A 16,944-nucleotide genomic window follows, 5' to 3' on the forward strand; every position below is an offset into this window, starting at 1 on the left:
CTAAGGGTAGCTCCCCCTGCTCCAGGCCGTTTGCCTCCACCGGGCCTGCCCATGTCTCCAAAAACATCCTGGGGGAACCTGGGCTGACAGATATGTTTCTGTTTCCCCAGGATGCTGTGGGGGAGGCGCTGATGGGGAAGCATCCATTAGCACATGTGGTGTGCGGGGGAGGGCGGGTGCAAGCCCCACCTTGGCGGCGGTAACAGGTGGTGACAGGACGCCGGAGGGGGTGCAATGCTATGAGGGTGGCTGGCAGGAGGGCACGGCCCAGAGCTGGGGTCTCTGGGGGCTCCCAGGGCCCTCAGGGCTAATGCCCAATGCCAAGGGACTTGCACATTTGCCTTCCCGTGTCCACAAGGTTAGTTTCCATGTTGGGATCCTGAACCTGAGGCTGACAGGTGAGACAGGGATGTAGACATCCTGGTTGAGGGGCCAGGCCTGTGTCCCAACACTGAGGATGAGGTGTCTGGTGCCATCAAACCCCAGGCTGCAGGGGTGTGGGGGTGTTCGGGGTGTGTGTGGGGGGGTGAGGAGCCAGGGGCCAGGACCTCAGATGGCACAATGACGGTTTCATCTCTAAAGGTTCTGTGGACTGTTCTCCTCCAAGACCCTGCCTAGAATCTGGGACAGGATCTCATGCTCATTTCCAGCTTGTGGTCATAGATGGGCCCAGTGGACCCCACAAGGCCAGGTCCTTGCCTCCCGGTGGGGACGGCCTCCCCTCCCAACACAGGGCTGGCAAGGCCAGGTGTGGCCGGGACCTTGATGGGGACACACCACGGAGGGGCAGAGGGCTGCAGGGAAGGCTGGGCCCCCTTCCTGTTTCCTCTTCAGGAGATGTGGGTGCAGCCCCACCCGGGGGGACACACGAGGACACTGGTGGGGTGGACGGTGGGAATGGCAGGGATGGGGCACCGTGGCAGCCACGTTTGCAGGGATGGGTGCACACCACGGGGGTGGGAGCTGGAAGTGGGAAGGGCAGCCTGGAGAGGACCTGTGGGGGGACAAGGAACGTGGTGGGCGGGGGTGCCCAGGCACCCCCAGGCTCCACCACCCCCACCGGAGGGGCCACGGGGTCTTGGTGGGAATCATCTAGAAAACATTCCTGAGAGAAGTGACAAGGCTCCAACATTTAATGTCGAACACCTTTGTTAGGCGAAGATAACTTTCTTTAAAAAGTATAAATAGTGAAAAACAAGCATTTAGAAAAGAAGTGGCGGCCGGCGGGGCCATCTCCCGCGTGGAGGGGGAGTCAGAGCGCCCCCGGGGCGTCCGTGAGGAAGGCCAGCAGGAAGCGGCTGACGTGCCTGTCCACGATGACGGGCGAGAAGCCCAGGACGCGCCGGGCCCCCGGCAGCACCTTGGGGTCTGGGAGGCAAGGCGGCCTCAGAAACCGGCCCAGGCGTCCCCAGGCGGAATAGCCCAGCGACACGAGGGCCCTGCCTGGTGGCCCCCCACGCTCAGCTGAGAAAGGTCCTGCACGGGGGGGGGGGGGGGGGGGGGGTCGTAGGGGCCACAGGCAGGGGTCCTACTCCAGTCCCCCTGCGCCCGCCTCCCCCGAGGCCCGCCCCTCCCCGCCCACGGCCGCCCCCCCCACCCCGGCCCCCCGGCCCCGCCCTGTACTGCGCAGGCAAGGAAACTGAGGCACGCAGAGGCCAGGCGGCACCCACCTGCAGGGCAGCAGTAGACGAGGAGCGCCAGCCCCGCAGCCAGGCCGAGGCAGGCCAGGAAGGCCACGGGTCCTGGGGAGACAGGCGGCTTGTGGACCTGGGGGCGCCCAGCAAGCACCCCGGGGCCCATGCAGAGGGAGCGAAGGAGCAGCCCCGAGCCGGAGCGGGGGGAGGTGGGGAGGGGGTGAGAGAGAACAGGAGGAGGCGGTTACCCCTGTCACTGAGCTCGTGGCCCATGGCGCCTGAGTCTAGGTCTGTGCAATCGGAATGCTCTGGAAACAAGACGGTGGGGCAGGTTAGCGGGGCGGGGCAAGCGTTCGTCCCGCCCACAGGGGGGGCCCATCCCCAACCGTGGGGGTGGGGGCGAGACCCGGATGTGAGCACCCGGCAGTGAGTACCCAGCCTTCCGGGCCAGGCTTCAGGGGTCAGCACCGCAGAGGGGACCTTGACTTTCGCGTCTTCTGTCCACTTCCTGAGACCCGGGGGCCGCGGGCGGGGCCATCGTTCTCGGGGGCAGGCACCTGTCCCCCTGGAACTGCTGTCTACCCCACCCCCCGCCCCCGCCCCCGCCCGGGGCTGGGAGCGCGCTCTCCCCATGGCCCAGGAGGACGCCTGGGTGCGTGACCCACACCCAGCGGTGGGGCCCCTCCGTCCCTCTGGCTGCACATCAGACGACGGCGGACAGCAGCCCCTCCTGCAGGGGACCAGGGGGACCCCAGGACTAAGCCGCCACCTGGGCGCTGGGGCGGGGACCGTCCCTCCAGGCTAGCACCAGCCTGAGGCCCTAGGTGCGCCGCCGGAGGGTGCGGAGCGGTGGCGGGACCCATGGAGACACAGGCACGAGGTCGGTGGTGCACGTACGCGGGGCGAGGCGGCTGGGCAGCAGGCCGTGCAGGGGCTGCGCGTGGATGTACAGGGCCCGGTAGAACTCCTGGCAGTCCCGCTCGCCGCTCCGCTGCAGATGGCCCAGGAGGTCGCAGAGCCGCACGCGCACCGATGCCTTGGGGTTCCGGAACTGAGGGCGGGAAGGATGCAGGGGCGGTCAGTGGGGGACAGGGCCTGGGGGGCCTCAGGCAGTGCTGGGGTCACAGCACAGCCACGGTCCCGCACTCTCTCCCTGCGGAGGCCGGGACACAGCAAGGACAGTGGGGATTTATTCCAACTGTTAGGATCTAATGGCTCGCAGTGTGACTCTGGCACGTCACTTCACCCCACGATTGTTTCCTCACCTGTAAAAAGGATATAATAAAACCCAAATGGTAGGGTCCTTATGGGGAACCAATGAGGTGACAGCACAAGGGACGAGTGATCGCATAAGGAAATAACTTGTACAGTCTACAGGAATGTGATCCAAGTTTTTAACACCCAAGGGTTGGACAGATAAAAACAAGTTCTTTTGATGTGTTGCATGGAGAAACGTGTGGTTCTAAAGGTCAGCGCACCAGGCACTTGGAGCCCCAGAACCTAAAAGCTGTGGCCTGGTGCTGCCACCTGGTGGCAGTGGATCATTCCCCCTTGGAACCAGAGTTGAACCAGAAATCCAAGGCCACAGGAAGCACAGGGCAGGAGCCATGGAAACTATGAGGAACGGAACAGCGTGGGTGTATACACGCAAGAGTCTCCCTTTTCTTGTATAAACATCTTAAACATCTCAAACTTTTCAATTTTTTATACAACAAATGTATCTTAGACTTTTAAGTACAATAAAAGGCATACATTTGACCCATACTTTTAACTTACTGCCCCTCATAACTGAAGTTCTGAGCCGGCGCAGGGCCCATGGAGATGCTGGCTGTGCTGGGATCAAGCTCGCTGTGCCCAGGAGAGGCCCCAACCCTGCGGACAGCCCCACACACAAACCCCATCACCCTGCACCAGGGCAGGAGCTGCAGCTCCAAGAGCAGGGCTTACTCAGTCCCTCCTCTGCTGGAGGGCCCTGCACCCTAAGGCCCTGGCCCTGTGGGGAATTCAGAGAACGGGTGGCACAGGCAGCGGCACCCAGCCTCCCTCGGTGTCCTCAAAAGTCTGTCCATCCTTGAACCTCTGCAGGAGGCAGGGTGCAGACCCTGCGGCAGTGGGGTAGAGCCTGGCTGGCCCCAGGCCCGTTGGATGCATTGGCTGCCCCATGGCCTGTGGTGCCCCTGGCATCTCTGGAGGGCCACCGGCAGGTCCCCATGACAGGAGACATAGAGGCTGGCAGAGCTGATGCTCTGGGCCCAAGGTAACTGCGAGAGCCAGGCTTCCACCTCCCGTCTTCTCCCAGCCCAGAGTGGGTGGAATGGGACGTGCCAGCCCCCACCACTACCTTCTGTGCATCCTTGTTGCTGAGGATCTGGGGGTAGTAGCGATTTAGCTGCAGGATGATCCTGTCCACCTGCTGTTCACTGAGGCGTCCCCGGCCCAGGAGGAAAGGTGTGTCCTGGACCAGGCGGTCACAGTAGGTCTGCTCTGAAACGGCAGAGGGCAGAGGGCATGACCAGCAGGGCTGGGGAGTGAGCAGCAGGCCCCCACACCACACACACTGTGGCCCCCAGAGGCACATCAGCTGTAAGCAGCCTAACAACTGCTGACCTCCCGCCCAAGTGCAAGATGCACAGCCCGGAACCCCCGTCCTGCCCTCCCCGCACTAGAGATGGTGGGCGCCAGTGCACTGGAATGACCCCCTGGGCTCAGAGGCAGAGTGGAGGCTCCAGCTGCTCTCTATGCCACAGAGCTCACTGGAGAAGACAGGGCAGCCTGTGTCGGCATGGCCACGGGACAGCGCTTCTTGCAAGGCCCTGAGAAGCCGCTGCAGCACAGCGGGGTGCCCACCCGGGGGCTGGGGGTGCTCTCCCCACTGTTCTTCTTCCAGGACCATCACTAAAGCATCACAGTGCACTTTCTTCCTTGTTAAGAATGTTCTTCAGAACAACAGGCCTTTAACAACCAGGGGTGGGTTTGTGGTGTTTGTGGCTGGTGGGGACATAGAATCCCCCAGGGGGAGTGTGATTCCACAGCATCAACTACCTTCACCCCCACCCTCACCTCCACCCCGTGGCAGCCTGGCGTACGTGTCCGCGGACCGGGGCCAGGCGCCTGTGTGTGACTGGAATTAACTCAGCATCAAGTCAATTCGATGGTTATATTGTGTGCAATACTCAGGGTCACCACAAAGAAAATATCCACGGGATACAGACAAAAGGGAATCAGAATGTGCTACTAGAAAAAGTCGACTAACCACAAAAGACAAAAATGCTACAGACCTCAGAAAACAAATAGCAAAAAGGCAGAAACAAGTTATTATCAGTCATTACAGTATGTATTTAGATGTAAACAGATTAAAGACACAGATCGGCAAAATGGATTTGTGGTGTTGTGATTTAAAGTAGGGACTACTCTCTTGATCTTCATCCCAATTCCTGGTCCAGAGCTCCCACGAGCCTGGGGATGTCCTAAGTGAGGAGATGTGAAGGGGAAGGTGGCTTTGCTGTTTCTAACAAGCCCCTTTCAGCCTCATGTGACTTCATGGCAATGGGCGGAGACTCCCAAAGCCCCTGAAGAACCACAGGATGGGAGCTGCTATCCGGTGAAGCTAAGCACATGGTTAGAGGCCTGGAGCTTTTCTGTCCCCTGGACCCGGCCTCCAGGAGGGGAGCGGGGCTGAGACTGAATCAGTCACCAAGGGCAGTGGTTTCATCGATTGTGCCTAAAACAACCCGCGTACCAAGCCACAGGAAGGAGCCTGAAGAGCTTGGTTGCTGAGTGCATGGGGCGCTGGGAAGGTGGTCTGCCTGGCCCTGTGGAAGGAGCATGGAAGCTCTGCGCCCCTCCCATGGCCTGTGCCCTAAGCTTCTCTTCCATGTGGATGTTCACTTGTGTCCTTTGAAATACCCTCTGTCATACTGGCAATAGTATGTGGAACCAGCTCCCAGGTTCTGTGAGCTGAATAAATAACTGCACCAGAAATGGGGGTCATGGGACCCTCAATTTACAGCCACTCAGTCAGAAGCAGCAGCACTGAGCCCCCAACAGGTAGGACTTGATGCATCAGAAGTGAGTTGAACCATGAGACTCACAGTGGGTGTCAGAGAACTAACTACTCTGTGGGAGGCAGAACCACATACCTGGTGAGCACAAGCATCAGGGGGCCTCGGGAGGGTGAGTGCTGGGGGCAGGAATAGAGGGAAGTAGAGCTTTTTTCCTCTGGATTAAAATAAGTATGATTCAACTATATGCTGTCCCCAAAAGACTCTAGCCCAAAGACGCCCAGGGGCCGAGAGTGAGAAGAGGGGAACAGGGGCTGGGCAAATAGCTGCCCAAGGAGCAGGGGCGGCTGCACAAATAGGACAAGAGAGACTCTGTCCCAAAGACGAGAGACAGGAAGTATATCACGTGTCAATATAAGGGTCAATTCAAGATCTAAAACAGGTGCCAGCTATCAGAGCCCCCAAATAATAGTAAAAGTTTAGTAATAATGAATAATAACAGCAGAGCCGTCAGTACCCCACTTCCAGGAACAGTCAGAACAGCAAGGGAACTGCAGGTATGGGCTGTGCTGTAAACACTCACACTCACACATGCACACATATACGCACACACATGCACACAGACAGTCCACCCAACAGCACAAGCACATCCCATCTAACTGGGCTTCGCACACACTGTGTTCCTACAAACTGAAGGTCTGTGCCAACCCTGCGTGGAGCGAGTCTACAGCCGCCACTTTTCCAACGTCACCTGTTTGTCATGTCTTTGTGTCTTTGTGTCACATTCTGATAATTCTCACAATTCGAACTTTTCATTCTTCAAACCTTACTTCAAACCTTTTCATTATCATTATAAGTGTTAACGGTGATCTGCAATTAGTGATTATGACTCACTGAAAACTCAGATGATTGGTAGCATTTTTTAGCAATAAAATATTTTTAATTAGGGTATGTACATTGTCAGACATGCTACTGTGCCCTTGAGAGATCACAATATAGTGTAGATGCAACTTTTATATGCACTGGGAAACCAAGAAATTCACTAGACTCGTGTGACTGCAATATTTGCTTTATTATTTACTGACTGGAACCAAACCCACAAGAACTCTGAGGTGGGCCTGTATGCCCTCTCCTCAAGCACACACAGAACACTCCAGGAAAGACCACAAAACAAGTTTGGCTACAAAAGAAGTCATATTTTAAAAGACTGAAATCATACAAAGGGTGTTTTCTGATCACATGGAATAAAGCCAGAAATCAGTAACAGAAGGAAAACTAGAAAATGCACAATTATGTGAAAATGAAACAATGAATGGATCAAAGAAGAAATCCCAAGGGAAATTAGAAAATACCCTGAGACAAATGAAAATATAAATACAAAACACCAAAACTTACAAGATGCCATGAAAGCAGTTCGGAGGAAGACATTTACGCTGTATACACTTTACAACAGAAGAGAGATCTCAGATCAACAATCTACCTGTTACACCTGAAGGAAGCAGGAAGGGAAGAGCAAACTAGACCCAAAATACCAGAAGGGAAGAAACAATAAAGATTAGAGCAAAGATAAATCCAATGGAAAATAGAACAACAAAATCAAAAGTTGGTTCTTTGGAAAGATCAACAAACTCACAAACTGTGAGCTAGACTCAAGTTACTAATAATATAAGAAATAAGAGTAGGGACAGGACTACCAATTTTACAGAAATAAAAAGGATTACAATAGAATACTATGAAAATTTGTAACCCAACAAATTTGACAAATGAGATGAAGTGGACAAATTCCTAAAAACACACAATGTACCAAAGCAAGACACAAATATAGACAAATCTGAATGGACCTCTAACTAGTGAGGAAATTAAATTATTAATCAACACTATCCTAACAAATAAAAGCCCAGCAACCGATGGCTCCACTGGTGAATTCTACCAAACATTTAAATACTAATAGTTCAATTCTTCCAAAAAACAGAAAGAATACTTCCTAACTCATCCCATGAGGACAGCATCACCCTAATACAAGACAAGTATACTACAACCAATATCTCCTATAAACACTGATGCCAAAATCCTCAACAAAACACTAGTAACCTGAATTCAACAGCATACTAAAAGGATCATACCCCAGAATACCAGGATGTTTCAACATGTGATAATCCATCCATATTACGTTAATAGAATGAACTAAAACACACACACATCACAATCATCTCAAGCGATGCAGAAAGGGCATCTAGGGATCCCCCTAGATTTACCTACCCTTTCTTGATTAAAGATAAAACGTTAGGGACGCCTGGGTGGCTCAGCTGAGTGTCTGCCTCCAACTCAGGTCGTGATGCTGGGGTCCTGGGATCGAGTCCCACATCTGGCTCCCCGCATGGAGCCTGCTTCTCCCTCTGCCTGTGTCTCTGCCTCTCTCTCTGTGTCTCTCATGAATAAATAAACAAAATCTTAAAAAAAAAGAAAAGAAAAGAAAAGAAAAGAAACAAAGAAAAGAAAAGAAAAGAAAAGAAAAGAAAAGAAAAGAAAAGAAAAGAAAAGAAAAGAAAAGAAAAGAAAAAACCTTTCAGGGAACCTAGGTGGCTCAGCCACTTAAGCATTTGCCTTCGGCTCAGATCATGATCTTGGGGTCCCGGGGTTGAGCTCCAGGTCGGGCTCCCTGCTAAGTGGGAAGTCTGCCTCTCCCTCTGCCTGTGCCCCTCCCCTTCCTTGTGTGCTCTCTGTCAAATAAATAAAAGTCTTTTAAAAAATAAAGAAAATAAAGAAAAAAAATTTTCCAAAAATTAAGAATAGAAGAAAATTTCCTCAACATGAGGAAGGTCATATATGACAAGCCCACAGCAAAGATCATACTCAGTGTGGGAAGACTGAAGGACTTCCCCTATGACCAGAGAATCCTGCCAAGCAAGATGCCCACCCTCGTCATTCCTATTCAAAGTTGCACTGGGAGTTCCAGCCAGCGCAATCAAACAAAAAAGGGAAATAAAATGTATTCAAATGAAAAGGAAGAAGTAATATTATCTCTTTTTGCAGATGACATGATTTTATATATAGAAAATCTTAAAGGTCAAAATCAATCAACAAATTCAGCAAAGCTATAAGATACAAAATCAATACATGAAAATCAGTTCCATCTCTATACACTGACAATGAACAACCCAAAAAGAAAGGTAAGAAAACAATTCTATTTACAATGGTATCAAAAAGAACACAATACTTAGGAATAAATTTAACCAAGGAGGTTAAAGACTTGTACTGAAAACACTGAAAACTCAAAACATCACTGAAAGAAATTTAAAAAGATACAAAAATAAATGGAAATATACCCTCTGTTCACGGATCTGGAAGATTTAATGGTGTGAAGATGACAATACTCCCAAAGTGATCTACAGAGTCAATGTAATTCCTATCCAAACTCCAATGATGTTTGTTGGTTTTCATCCTAAAAGGAACCTTTATAGCCAAAACCATCCTGAAAAAAAAGAACAAAGTTGGAAGACTCACACTGGTTTTAAAACTTACAACAAAGCTACAACTATCAAAACACTGTGACACTGGCATAAGGACAGACATACAGACCAACAGAATAAAATAGAGTCCAGAAGGAAACCCTATTCTGAGTGGGTAGGCCTGTGTGTGGAGAAAGGCAATGCACAGGATGGGAGAAAATATTTGCAAAGCATACATCAGATAAGGGCAATACCCAGAATGTAAAAAGAACTCCTATCATTCCATAACAACAAAAACCCATATGTGACACAATTCAAAAATGGGCAAAGGACTTGACAAGGCACTTCTGTGAAGAAGACATCCAGGACTCTGGAGAGCATGCCAAGATGCTCACAGCCACTCGTCACAAGGGAAACGCAGAGAAAACTACAATGAGAAAACACTTCACACTCGGGAGCGGGTGCTCACATGTAGTCACATACAAACAGGAACGCAGAGAGTGGGACACACACGGGGACACCTTGAACCCTAAGCAAGCGCTGGGGGACTAACGATGCCACCCCTGCAGAGAACAGGAAAGTCAAACGCGGACTTACCCCTGGACCCAGCAAGCCCCTCCTGGCACACGCTCATCGCAGGACTGAGAGCAGGGACTCGCTGACCTGCCTGACATTCAGGGTGGCTTTACTCACAGCAGCCAACAAGCAGAAACAACCCCGGAGTCCTCGTACAGACGGATGCATAAACGCACCCTGTAGAACATTCCACAGGCACAGAGGGAGGAAACTTGGCACAGACGTTACAACATGGTGACCCCTGAAAACGTGCTATGTGAAACAAGGACTCAAAAGGACAAATATTACATGATTTCACTTATATGAAATATACAGAACGGCAAATTATAGAGAGAGCCGGAGGCTGGGGGCAGGGGAGAAAGGGAGTTGCTGGGTACAGGGACAGCTTTCCCCGGGTGATGACCAAGTTCTGGAAGCAGACAGTACTGATGGTTTCACAACGCGATGCATGTATGTCATGCCACTGAAATGGTTAACACGGTAAACTATGTACGTTTTAGCACACACACAGGTGAATGCATAATTGTACAGTGGCTCTGTTTAATCAGTTTTACAAGGAAATAAAATTCAGGGATAAAAGAAAAGATCTTTGGAGTCACAAAAAGGCAAGGAGGAAACTTTTTTTTTTTTTAGGCAGGGAGGAATCTTGAATGCATATCGTTAAGGGAAAGAAGCCAGTCTGCAAAGTTAACATACTAACTATACGATATTCCAGAAAATGTGAAACTATGGAGATCGTAGAAAGATCTGCCAGGGCTGAGGCGAGAACAGGTGATGAAGGGGTAGAGCCCAGGGGAATTTTAGGGCAGTGGAACCACTCTGAGTGACACTGTAATGGGGGGGTCTACAGGACACTACGCCCTTTTCAAAAGTCATAGAGTGCACAACACAGAAGTGAACTATAATGTAAACTATGGGCTTTAGTTAGTAATAACGTATTGACAGTGGTCATTGCGTGTAACAGATATATCACATCAGTGCAAGATATTATTAATAAAGGAAAGTGGGTTTGGGGAGGAGTATGGGACCCTCTATACCAACTGCTCAATTTTCTGTACACTAAAATAACTCTAAAAATAAAACATATTAAAGAGAAATCCTACTTTGAAAATCCATGGCTAAATTTTAAAGAAAAAAAAAAGGAAAGGACAGATAGCAAATGAATCCTTGGGTCCAGTGGCATTGCCTGGGAAGGAGCATGAAGGAACTTTCTGGAGTGATAGAAATGTTTGACTTCATTGGGTCTGGGTTGGTATTTCCATGGATGCATAAATTTGTCAAAAAATTTAAAATTATTAATTTAAAATAAGTGTACCTGTTGTTAGTAAATAATCTCAGTAAAGTTGATTTTTTAAAATAGGGTGACATCGGGGTACCCGGGTGGCTCAATGGTTGAATGCCTGCCTTTGGCTCAAGTTGTGATCCCAGGTCCCGGGATCGAGTCCCACGTTGAGCTCACCGCAAGGGGCCTGCTTCTCTCTCTGCCTGTGTCTCTGCCTCTCTGTGCGTGTCTCTTTTAAAATAAATTTTGGGATCCCTGGGTGGCGCAGCGGTTTGGCTGCTTTGGCCCAGGGCGCGATCCTGGAGACCCAGGATCGAGTCCCATGTCGGGCTCCCGGTGCATGGAGCCTGCTTCTCCCTCTGCCTGTGTCTCTGCCTCTCTCTCTCTCTCTCTCTTTCTCTGTGTGTGTGTGTGTGTGTGTGACTATCATAAATAAATAAAAATTAAATAAATAAACAAATTAATTAATTAATTAAAAAATTTTTTAAATGGGGTCACATCATGGGGCCAACTCATCTCTCTCTCCTACTGCCATCTCCTCCTGGCTGGTCTTTCTCCCTCAAAAATATGCATTTCGAACCTCTGAATCTTTCCGGGCCCTGAAAGTCTACCTGGAAGACAGACTCATCAGCAGCCCCACCGTGCTGAGGAAGCTACCCGCAGGGCCACCAGAAGACCCACATGGTCACAATGGGAAGGACCACCCTGGTCATCTGGCTTCACCACTTGTAGCCTCTCTGACTCAAGAGGCAAGAACAGTGGCCACAGTTCATGGCACATGCCCCAGGACCAGCCATTCTGTAGGCTCTATGCGTACAGATCATCTCCATCTTCCAGTAGCTCTGCAACTCCTGCAAGACCACCACCCCTGTTTGTGGATGGGGACACTAAAACATGGCAAAGAGATACAGCACCTGCCGAAGACCTCAGCCAGTGAGGGAGTGAAGATGGATGGAGGCTGGACCCATGCACAGCTTTGTGGCAACCTCTTGACATCCAGACTCCCCACTTGTGTAATTAACATAGTAGTTAACTGTACAGTTAGCTGCATCAAGTCTGCTCCTGGCCTGGCTGCAGGTTCTTCTGCCCAGTGCTGTCTCTGCAGTGTGTGCACAGGGCAGGCACACAGCAGGAGCTCACTAAAGAGTGCTGGAATGAATGGCCCAGGGCTATGGGTGGACTAAGGGGTAGACGCTGTGGCGGCTCCTCATGCTGCAGCCCAAGCAAAGAGAAGTCTATTGGGGAAAGTGTGAGTCACCTGACATGGTGGCACAGCCTGGGGCTGAAGCTTTCTGTGGTGGCTAGAAGCTGTGCGTGCGAACCACACCCGGAGGGCCACACCCAGGAACGAAAAAGCACAGGAAAACGAAATGGCTCTGGTCCCAGGCACTGATCAACAGTCCCAGACAGTGTTCAAGGATAGAGGGGAATGCTCTGACACAAAACCCAGCAGGACTTTGCTAGCTTCTTTGGCCAAGCCCCACCTCCCCTACCTTCTTACCCAGTTGGTGCTAAGACCACAGACCCCAACCCCTTACCCCTGCCTGGCACTCAAGGTCCTGTGGGAGCTGCCTTACCCCAGGCCACTGAGCCATCCTGCAGGGCAGCCCCTATTGGCACCATCCTGCCTGGGACCCCATGCAAGGATGGGAACACCTGTCCTGTGGTTTCTCCCCGCACCATGTCGTGCTCAGCTCACTGTCCTCCCCTGCAGAGCCCTTGCTGGGCTCCACTGGCTCCTGTCCCTCTCAGAATCCCCTCCTGTTTCAGGGCTGGACCTGGCCTCAGGCGTGGAGCTGAGAGGGCTCAGTCCCCAGCACCCCACAAGGCAGGGCCTGGTTCCACAGGAACAGGAACAGATGTAGTGACAGCTGGCTAGCACTGGCCTGGGCAGACTCATCAGGTCCAAATGCTCATCCTGCAACCTGTCATGGAGGCCCCAGGACCGGCACAAGGCAGGTGCCCCGACAGTGCACAGGGTCAGTGAGCCAGGGACTTCATCCCTGCAGCCCCGCAAGCACAGTCCATCTCACTGCACTGGGTCTGCACTTTCGGGGCCTCAGTTCCCCATTTCAGAAGCGACAGGCTGTGACAGGAGGGATCTCTAGAGGCTTGGCACTCAGACTTGGCTGTGAGAAAGGGGCAGGAGGGGAGTCCCCCACAGGACCTTCTGGGGCCCTGGGGAGGACACAGGTCTTGTTCTGCCTCTGCCACTGACTACCCCGGCAGCCTGGGGCTTGGCACTCATCTAACCTGAGGCTTTATTTCCTTCTCCACATAGAGGACACCCTATATGTCCCTCTACAGCAACTCTGGATGGGAGGCACTTAGCCACAAATAAAAAGGATTAGGGGAGATGACAGGGGAATGGGAAGCAGCTAGGGTCTCTTCTGACCTAGGTGGGATACTGTGGTCCCAAAAAACATCAGGTCCCAGCCCATGACATCCTACTGGAGGGACTCCAGAGAGCAACCCCTGAGAGCAACCACATTCCCTGATTGCGCTGTCCAGGGTTCCTCGCCAACCCATCACCATCACCGGTGTCTCCCCCACTGAAGTTCCCCTGCTCAGCTGGGACCAGGAGGGGGGTGGGCTCTCCAATCCAAACAGGCCTGGGTGGGGTGGGGGGGGCGGGGATGGCTGGGCTGGGCACCCGTCCCAGGGAAGGAAGTTGCAGTGGGGGGGGGCACTCTGCAGTGGGATCAGGCTGTGTGTGTGTGGGGGGGAATGGCTGGTCCCCGGGAAGGAAGCTGCAAGGGGGGCAGGTTCTCCAGTGGGATCAGGCTCCGGAAGGATGGCTGGGCTGGGCCTCAGTCCCCGGGGAAGGAAGCTGCAGGGGTGAGGGTCCCCGGCGCAGCGCAAAGCCTCGGGGGGTTGAGCCTGTGTCCTCGGTTCCCCGGGGACGTCCCGGGACACAGCACCGTCCCAGCGGTACGCGCCCCTCTGGGAGTCCTGGGCTGAGGCTGGAGGGGCTGCAGGGGGACCCCGGAGAACCGCCGCCCCCGCCCGCAGGCCGCCGCGCCCGTCCCGGGAGGGCATCCCGGACCCCCGCTCGCCCGCGCTCACCTGTCATGGCGGCGGCACGGCCCGTCCCGCTGTCGCGGTCCGCGGGTCGGGTTGGCGGCCGGCCGGCCGCCCGGCTCTTCTCGGTTCCCCCGCCCCTTCCCGGCAGGCCCCGCCCCCCCGCAGGCCCAGTCCCGCGTCGCCGCCGCCGCAGCCCCAACCCGCCCGCACTGAGCCCCGCCCTTTCCCGTTACGCTCCGCCCCCAGCGTCGGCGGCGTCAACTCGAGGACCCTAAGCCCCGCCCCCACTGGAGCCCCGCCTCCTCCGGCGACAGGTACGCCGCCGTCCGGAGGCCTTGGCCCCGCCCCCCACGGAGCCCCACCCTCGCTAACGTCACAGCTCCGCCCCCCCCGCTTCGAGGCCTTCCGAAGTCTCGATCCTTGCTCGCCCTGCGTAGGGTACGGAGTACCCAGAAGCCCTTAGCTCCGCCCCTCGCTGAGTCCCGCCCCGCCGTTCTTTTCCAGGACTCTAAACCCCGCCCCAACTGTAGCCCCGCCCCTTCCGGCGACGGCGACGGCGAGGTCGCCGCCACAGCCCTGAGCCCCGCCCCTCATTGGAGTCCGCCCCAACCCCGGCGCACCCTCCACCTGTTGGCCCCGCCCCGCGGTGGCTCCACCCACTCCGCCCTCGCCCCTGCGTCGGCCTCTCCCGGGAGGAGGTGTTCAGCGCTGGGGGCACAGTCGGCTGCCCCGCCCCGCGGTGGCTCCGCCCACTCCGCCCCCACCCAGGCCACGCCCCACTCCAGCCCCGCGCGGGAGAAGGCGTTCAGCGCCGGGGGCACAGTCCGCTGCCGCGCTCCGCCTCGCCTGGCGCCTCGCTGCGCCCCTCTCCCGGAATGAGGAAACTGAGAGAGAGAGGGACTTACCTCAGGTCACACAAGTCAGGCTGTAGGAGATAGAGAGGAGAAGCCAGACCTAGCAGTGTGGCCTGAGAGGAGCAGGCCTCTCCTGAGGACCCTGCCGGTAGCGGAGGACGCCAGCCCGGCAGCGACCCTGACGAGGAGCCTTTGCCTTGCCGGAGCCTGTTTCCCTCTCTGTGAGCTCGGGCAGCTCTCCCCCGGCTCAGGAAGCCGCAGCCACACAGGTGCGGCTCCCAACTACAAGGTGGAGATGGAGATGGAGTTGGAGAGCCCGCAGCAAGGAGCGAGGGGCCACTCTGTGGCCACTGCGGACAGGGCTTGGCCTTCCCACGTTTGCGCCCTAAGGTGCGGCCCCGACCCTGAGTTCACCCCAAGGCCGCACTCCCCCGTGTGTGCGTCAGCTGTCCGGATAGAGCGGGTCCGGGACTGCCCGGCACTGCTGGGTGCGCGGGGGTCTCCGGGAACAGGTGCACTTGTCTGGAAATCCCAACTCTTGGGGCTGGGCTTGGCGGTCACTGCATGGGAGCTGCCCTCTCCCCAAAAGCGGGGAGTGGATCTGCCCGGCTTCCCTGGGAGACCCAGGCCAAGGGACCGCAGGGGCAGGAGGTCAGGGCGCTGCCTGGGGTTCCTGCTGGCCTGTCACCTGCGCGATAGGGCGCGTGCCACCAGCTGCCGCTGGGTGCTCCCTCCACAGGAGCATCCCCATTGCTCCGCGTTCCGCACACGGTCACCCCCCTTCCTCTCGGGTGTTTCTCAGTCTAGGAGCGAGGTCAAGCGCTGTGAGGGCGGGGTCTGCATGGGACCGGGGGTTTCCCAAGTGCTCCCCTCCTGCAGCCAGCGCCACCAACATTCCACCTCCACGGCCACTCCCGTGTGTGGTGGGTGGGACACAAGCACAAAGAGTTGGAGTCCCTCACGAGGACAGGCCTCCCAGGGACAGGGTCCCCACCCAGTGCACACGAACTGCTCCTCCCACTCCCACCCAGTGCACACGAACTGCTCCTCCCACTCCCACCCAGTGCACACAGTGCCCTCCCACTGTGTCCTCTGGGGAGCTGGGCGAACTGTGCGGTGGGGCAGGGATCTAGTAGCCCGGCCCCCACCCCGGGAGCGGCAGGTGGTCCTCCTCTCCAGCCCGAGAATGGTGTTCTCCCCACCACGGTGGCCCCGCAGGGCAGGGGTCCTAGGATCCCTCACCCCCCTGCTGAGCACTGAGGGTCTCACATGGGCAGGGATCGCCTGCCCTGTAGGGCTTTGTGGGGACCCCTGAAATTGCTACCCCTGCCCTGGACCTCCTGACTCACTGGCCCTGACCTCAGACTTCCCGTTCTTTTGAGTTGTCACTACAGCATGATTTATATGATGGGAAAATAAACTATTTTAAAAGGTCATGGAAGCACACCCCAGGTGGTGCCTGCACCTGCCCCCCCCCCCTGCCCTGACCCTCCCAGGGTGCCCCTTCCTTATTCAGGCCTCTTCTTGGCCCCTGCCTCAGCCAGGTCCAAAGGTAAGACCCAGGAATGCTGGCAGCTCACCACACAGGGGGCTCATCTCCCTAATAAAGACATCCTGTAGGTCAGAAAGGGGTCAACACCCTTGTATTCAGTGAAGGGGGGGCAGGCTCATGGGCCCTCCATTCTGACCATGATGAGAATCTCATGTTTCATGGATCTGAGATCCTGGTCAAGCCCTGCATGTGCCAGCGGTGGGGAGTGCGCACCACAGGGCACCTCCCAGGCTCTGGGTCCTGCCTCTCAGCACAGCCTGCCATCTCCCCACGAGGTCGTTGGCTCCGGAGGACGGGGCCACATCTGCCTTGGTCACGGTGCAGGCATCCAGCAGGCCCTCCACAAGGGAGCCGAGGAAGGAGGGGCTGCAGGCAGTGGGGCTGTGGGGTGCCATGGGCTGGGGGCTGGCCTGTGTGGCCGAGCTGACCCTGCAGAGGGCCAGTGCTGGGTGATGAGGGGCCCGCGTGGGGAGGAGGAGCCAGCATGTCCTCTCACATTCTCACGCTGCCCAGGGCCCACCGTTTGATCCTTTGCTTTTTCATTCCACACGTGCTTCCTCGACACCTGTCAC

General features: G+C 55.2%; 1 protein-coding gene across 3 annotated transcripts; it reads right to left on the minus strand.

The window, feature by feature from the left end:
* Positions 1-1,077: 1,077 nt before the first annotated feature.
* CARD19 (caspase recruitment domain family member 19) lies at positions 1,078-14,093 on the minus strand. 3 transcript variants are annotated; one of them, XM_055311496.1, is made up of 6 exons: positions 14,009-14,093; positions 3,976-4,118; positions 2,532-2,685; positions 1,883-1,942; positions 1,671-1,742; positions 1,112-1,368 (listed from the first exon to the last, which is right to left on the minus strand). In XM_055311496.1, exons 1-6 carry the CDS (start codon positions 14,013-14,015, stop codon positions 1,253-1,255), a joined length of 552 nt encoding a protein of 183 aa, XP_055167471.1. In that variant the 5' UTR covers positions 14,016-14,093; the 3' UTR covers positions 1,112-1,252. The 3 variants fall into 3 exon arrangements, with proteins under 3 accessions (XP_055167469.1, XP_055167471.1, XP_055167470.1); XM_055311494.1 differs by having other exon boundaries at positions 1,078-1,368; positions 1,671-1,942; XM_055311495.1 differs by lacking the exons at positions 2,532-2,685; positions 3,976-4,118; positions 14,009-14,093 and having other exon boundaries at positions 1,883-2,451.
* Between the last annotated feature and the right edge of the window lie 2,851 nt (positions 14,094-16,944).

The sequence above is a fragment of the Nyctereutes procyonoides genome, unplaced genomic scaffold (genome assembly GCF_905146905.1).
Source record: "Nyctereutes procyonoides isolate TBG_1078 unplaced genomic scaffold, NYPRO_anot_genome, whole genome shotgun sequence".
Classification (NCBI taxonomy): Eukaryota; Metazoa; Chordata; class Mammalia; order Carnivora; family Canidae; genus Nyctereutes; species Nyctereutes procyonoides.

Excerpts from the sequence above, each read along its gene's own strand:
- CARD19 (XM_055311494.1), bottom strand. Across the intron at positions 1,943-2,531 it reads GCCCAGCCGCCTCGCCCCGC|AGCATTCCGATTGCACAGAC; the intron begins GTACGTGCACCA and ends TCTTGTTTCCAG. Across the intron at positions 1,369-1,670 it reads CGTCTACTGCTGCCCTGCAG|ACCCCAAGGTGCTGCCGGGG; the intron begins GTGGGTGCCGCC and ends CTTGCCTCCCAG.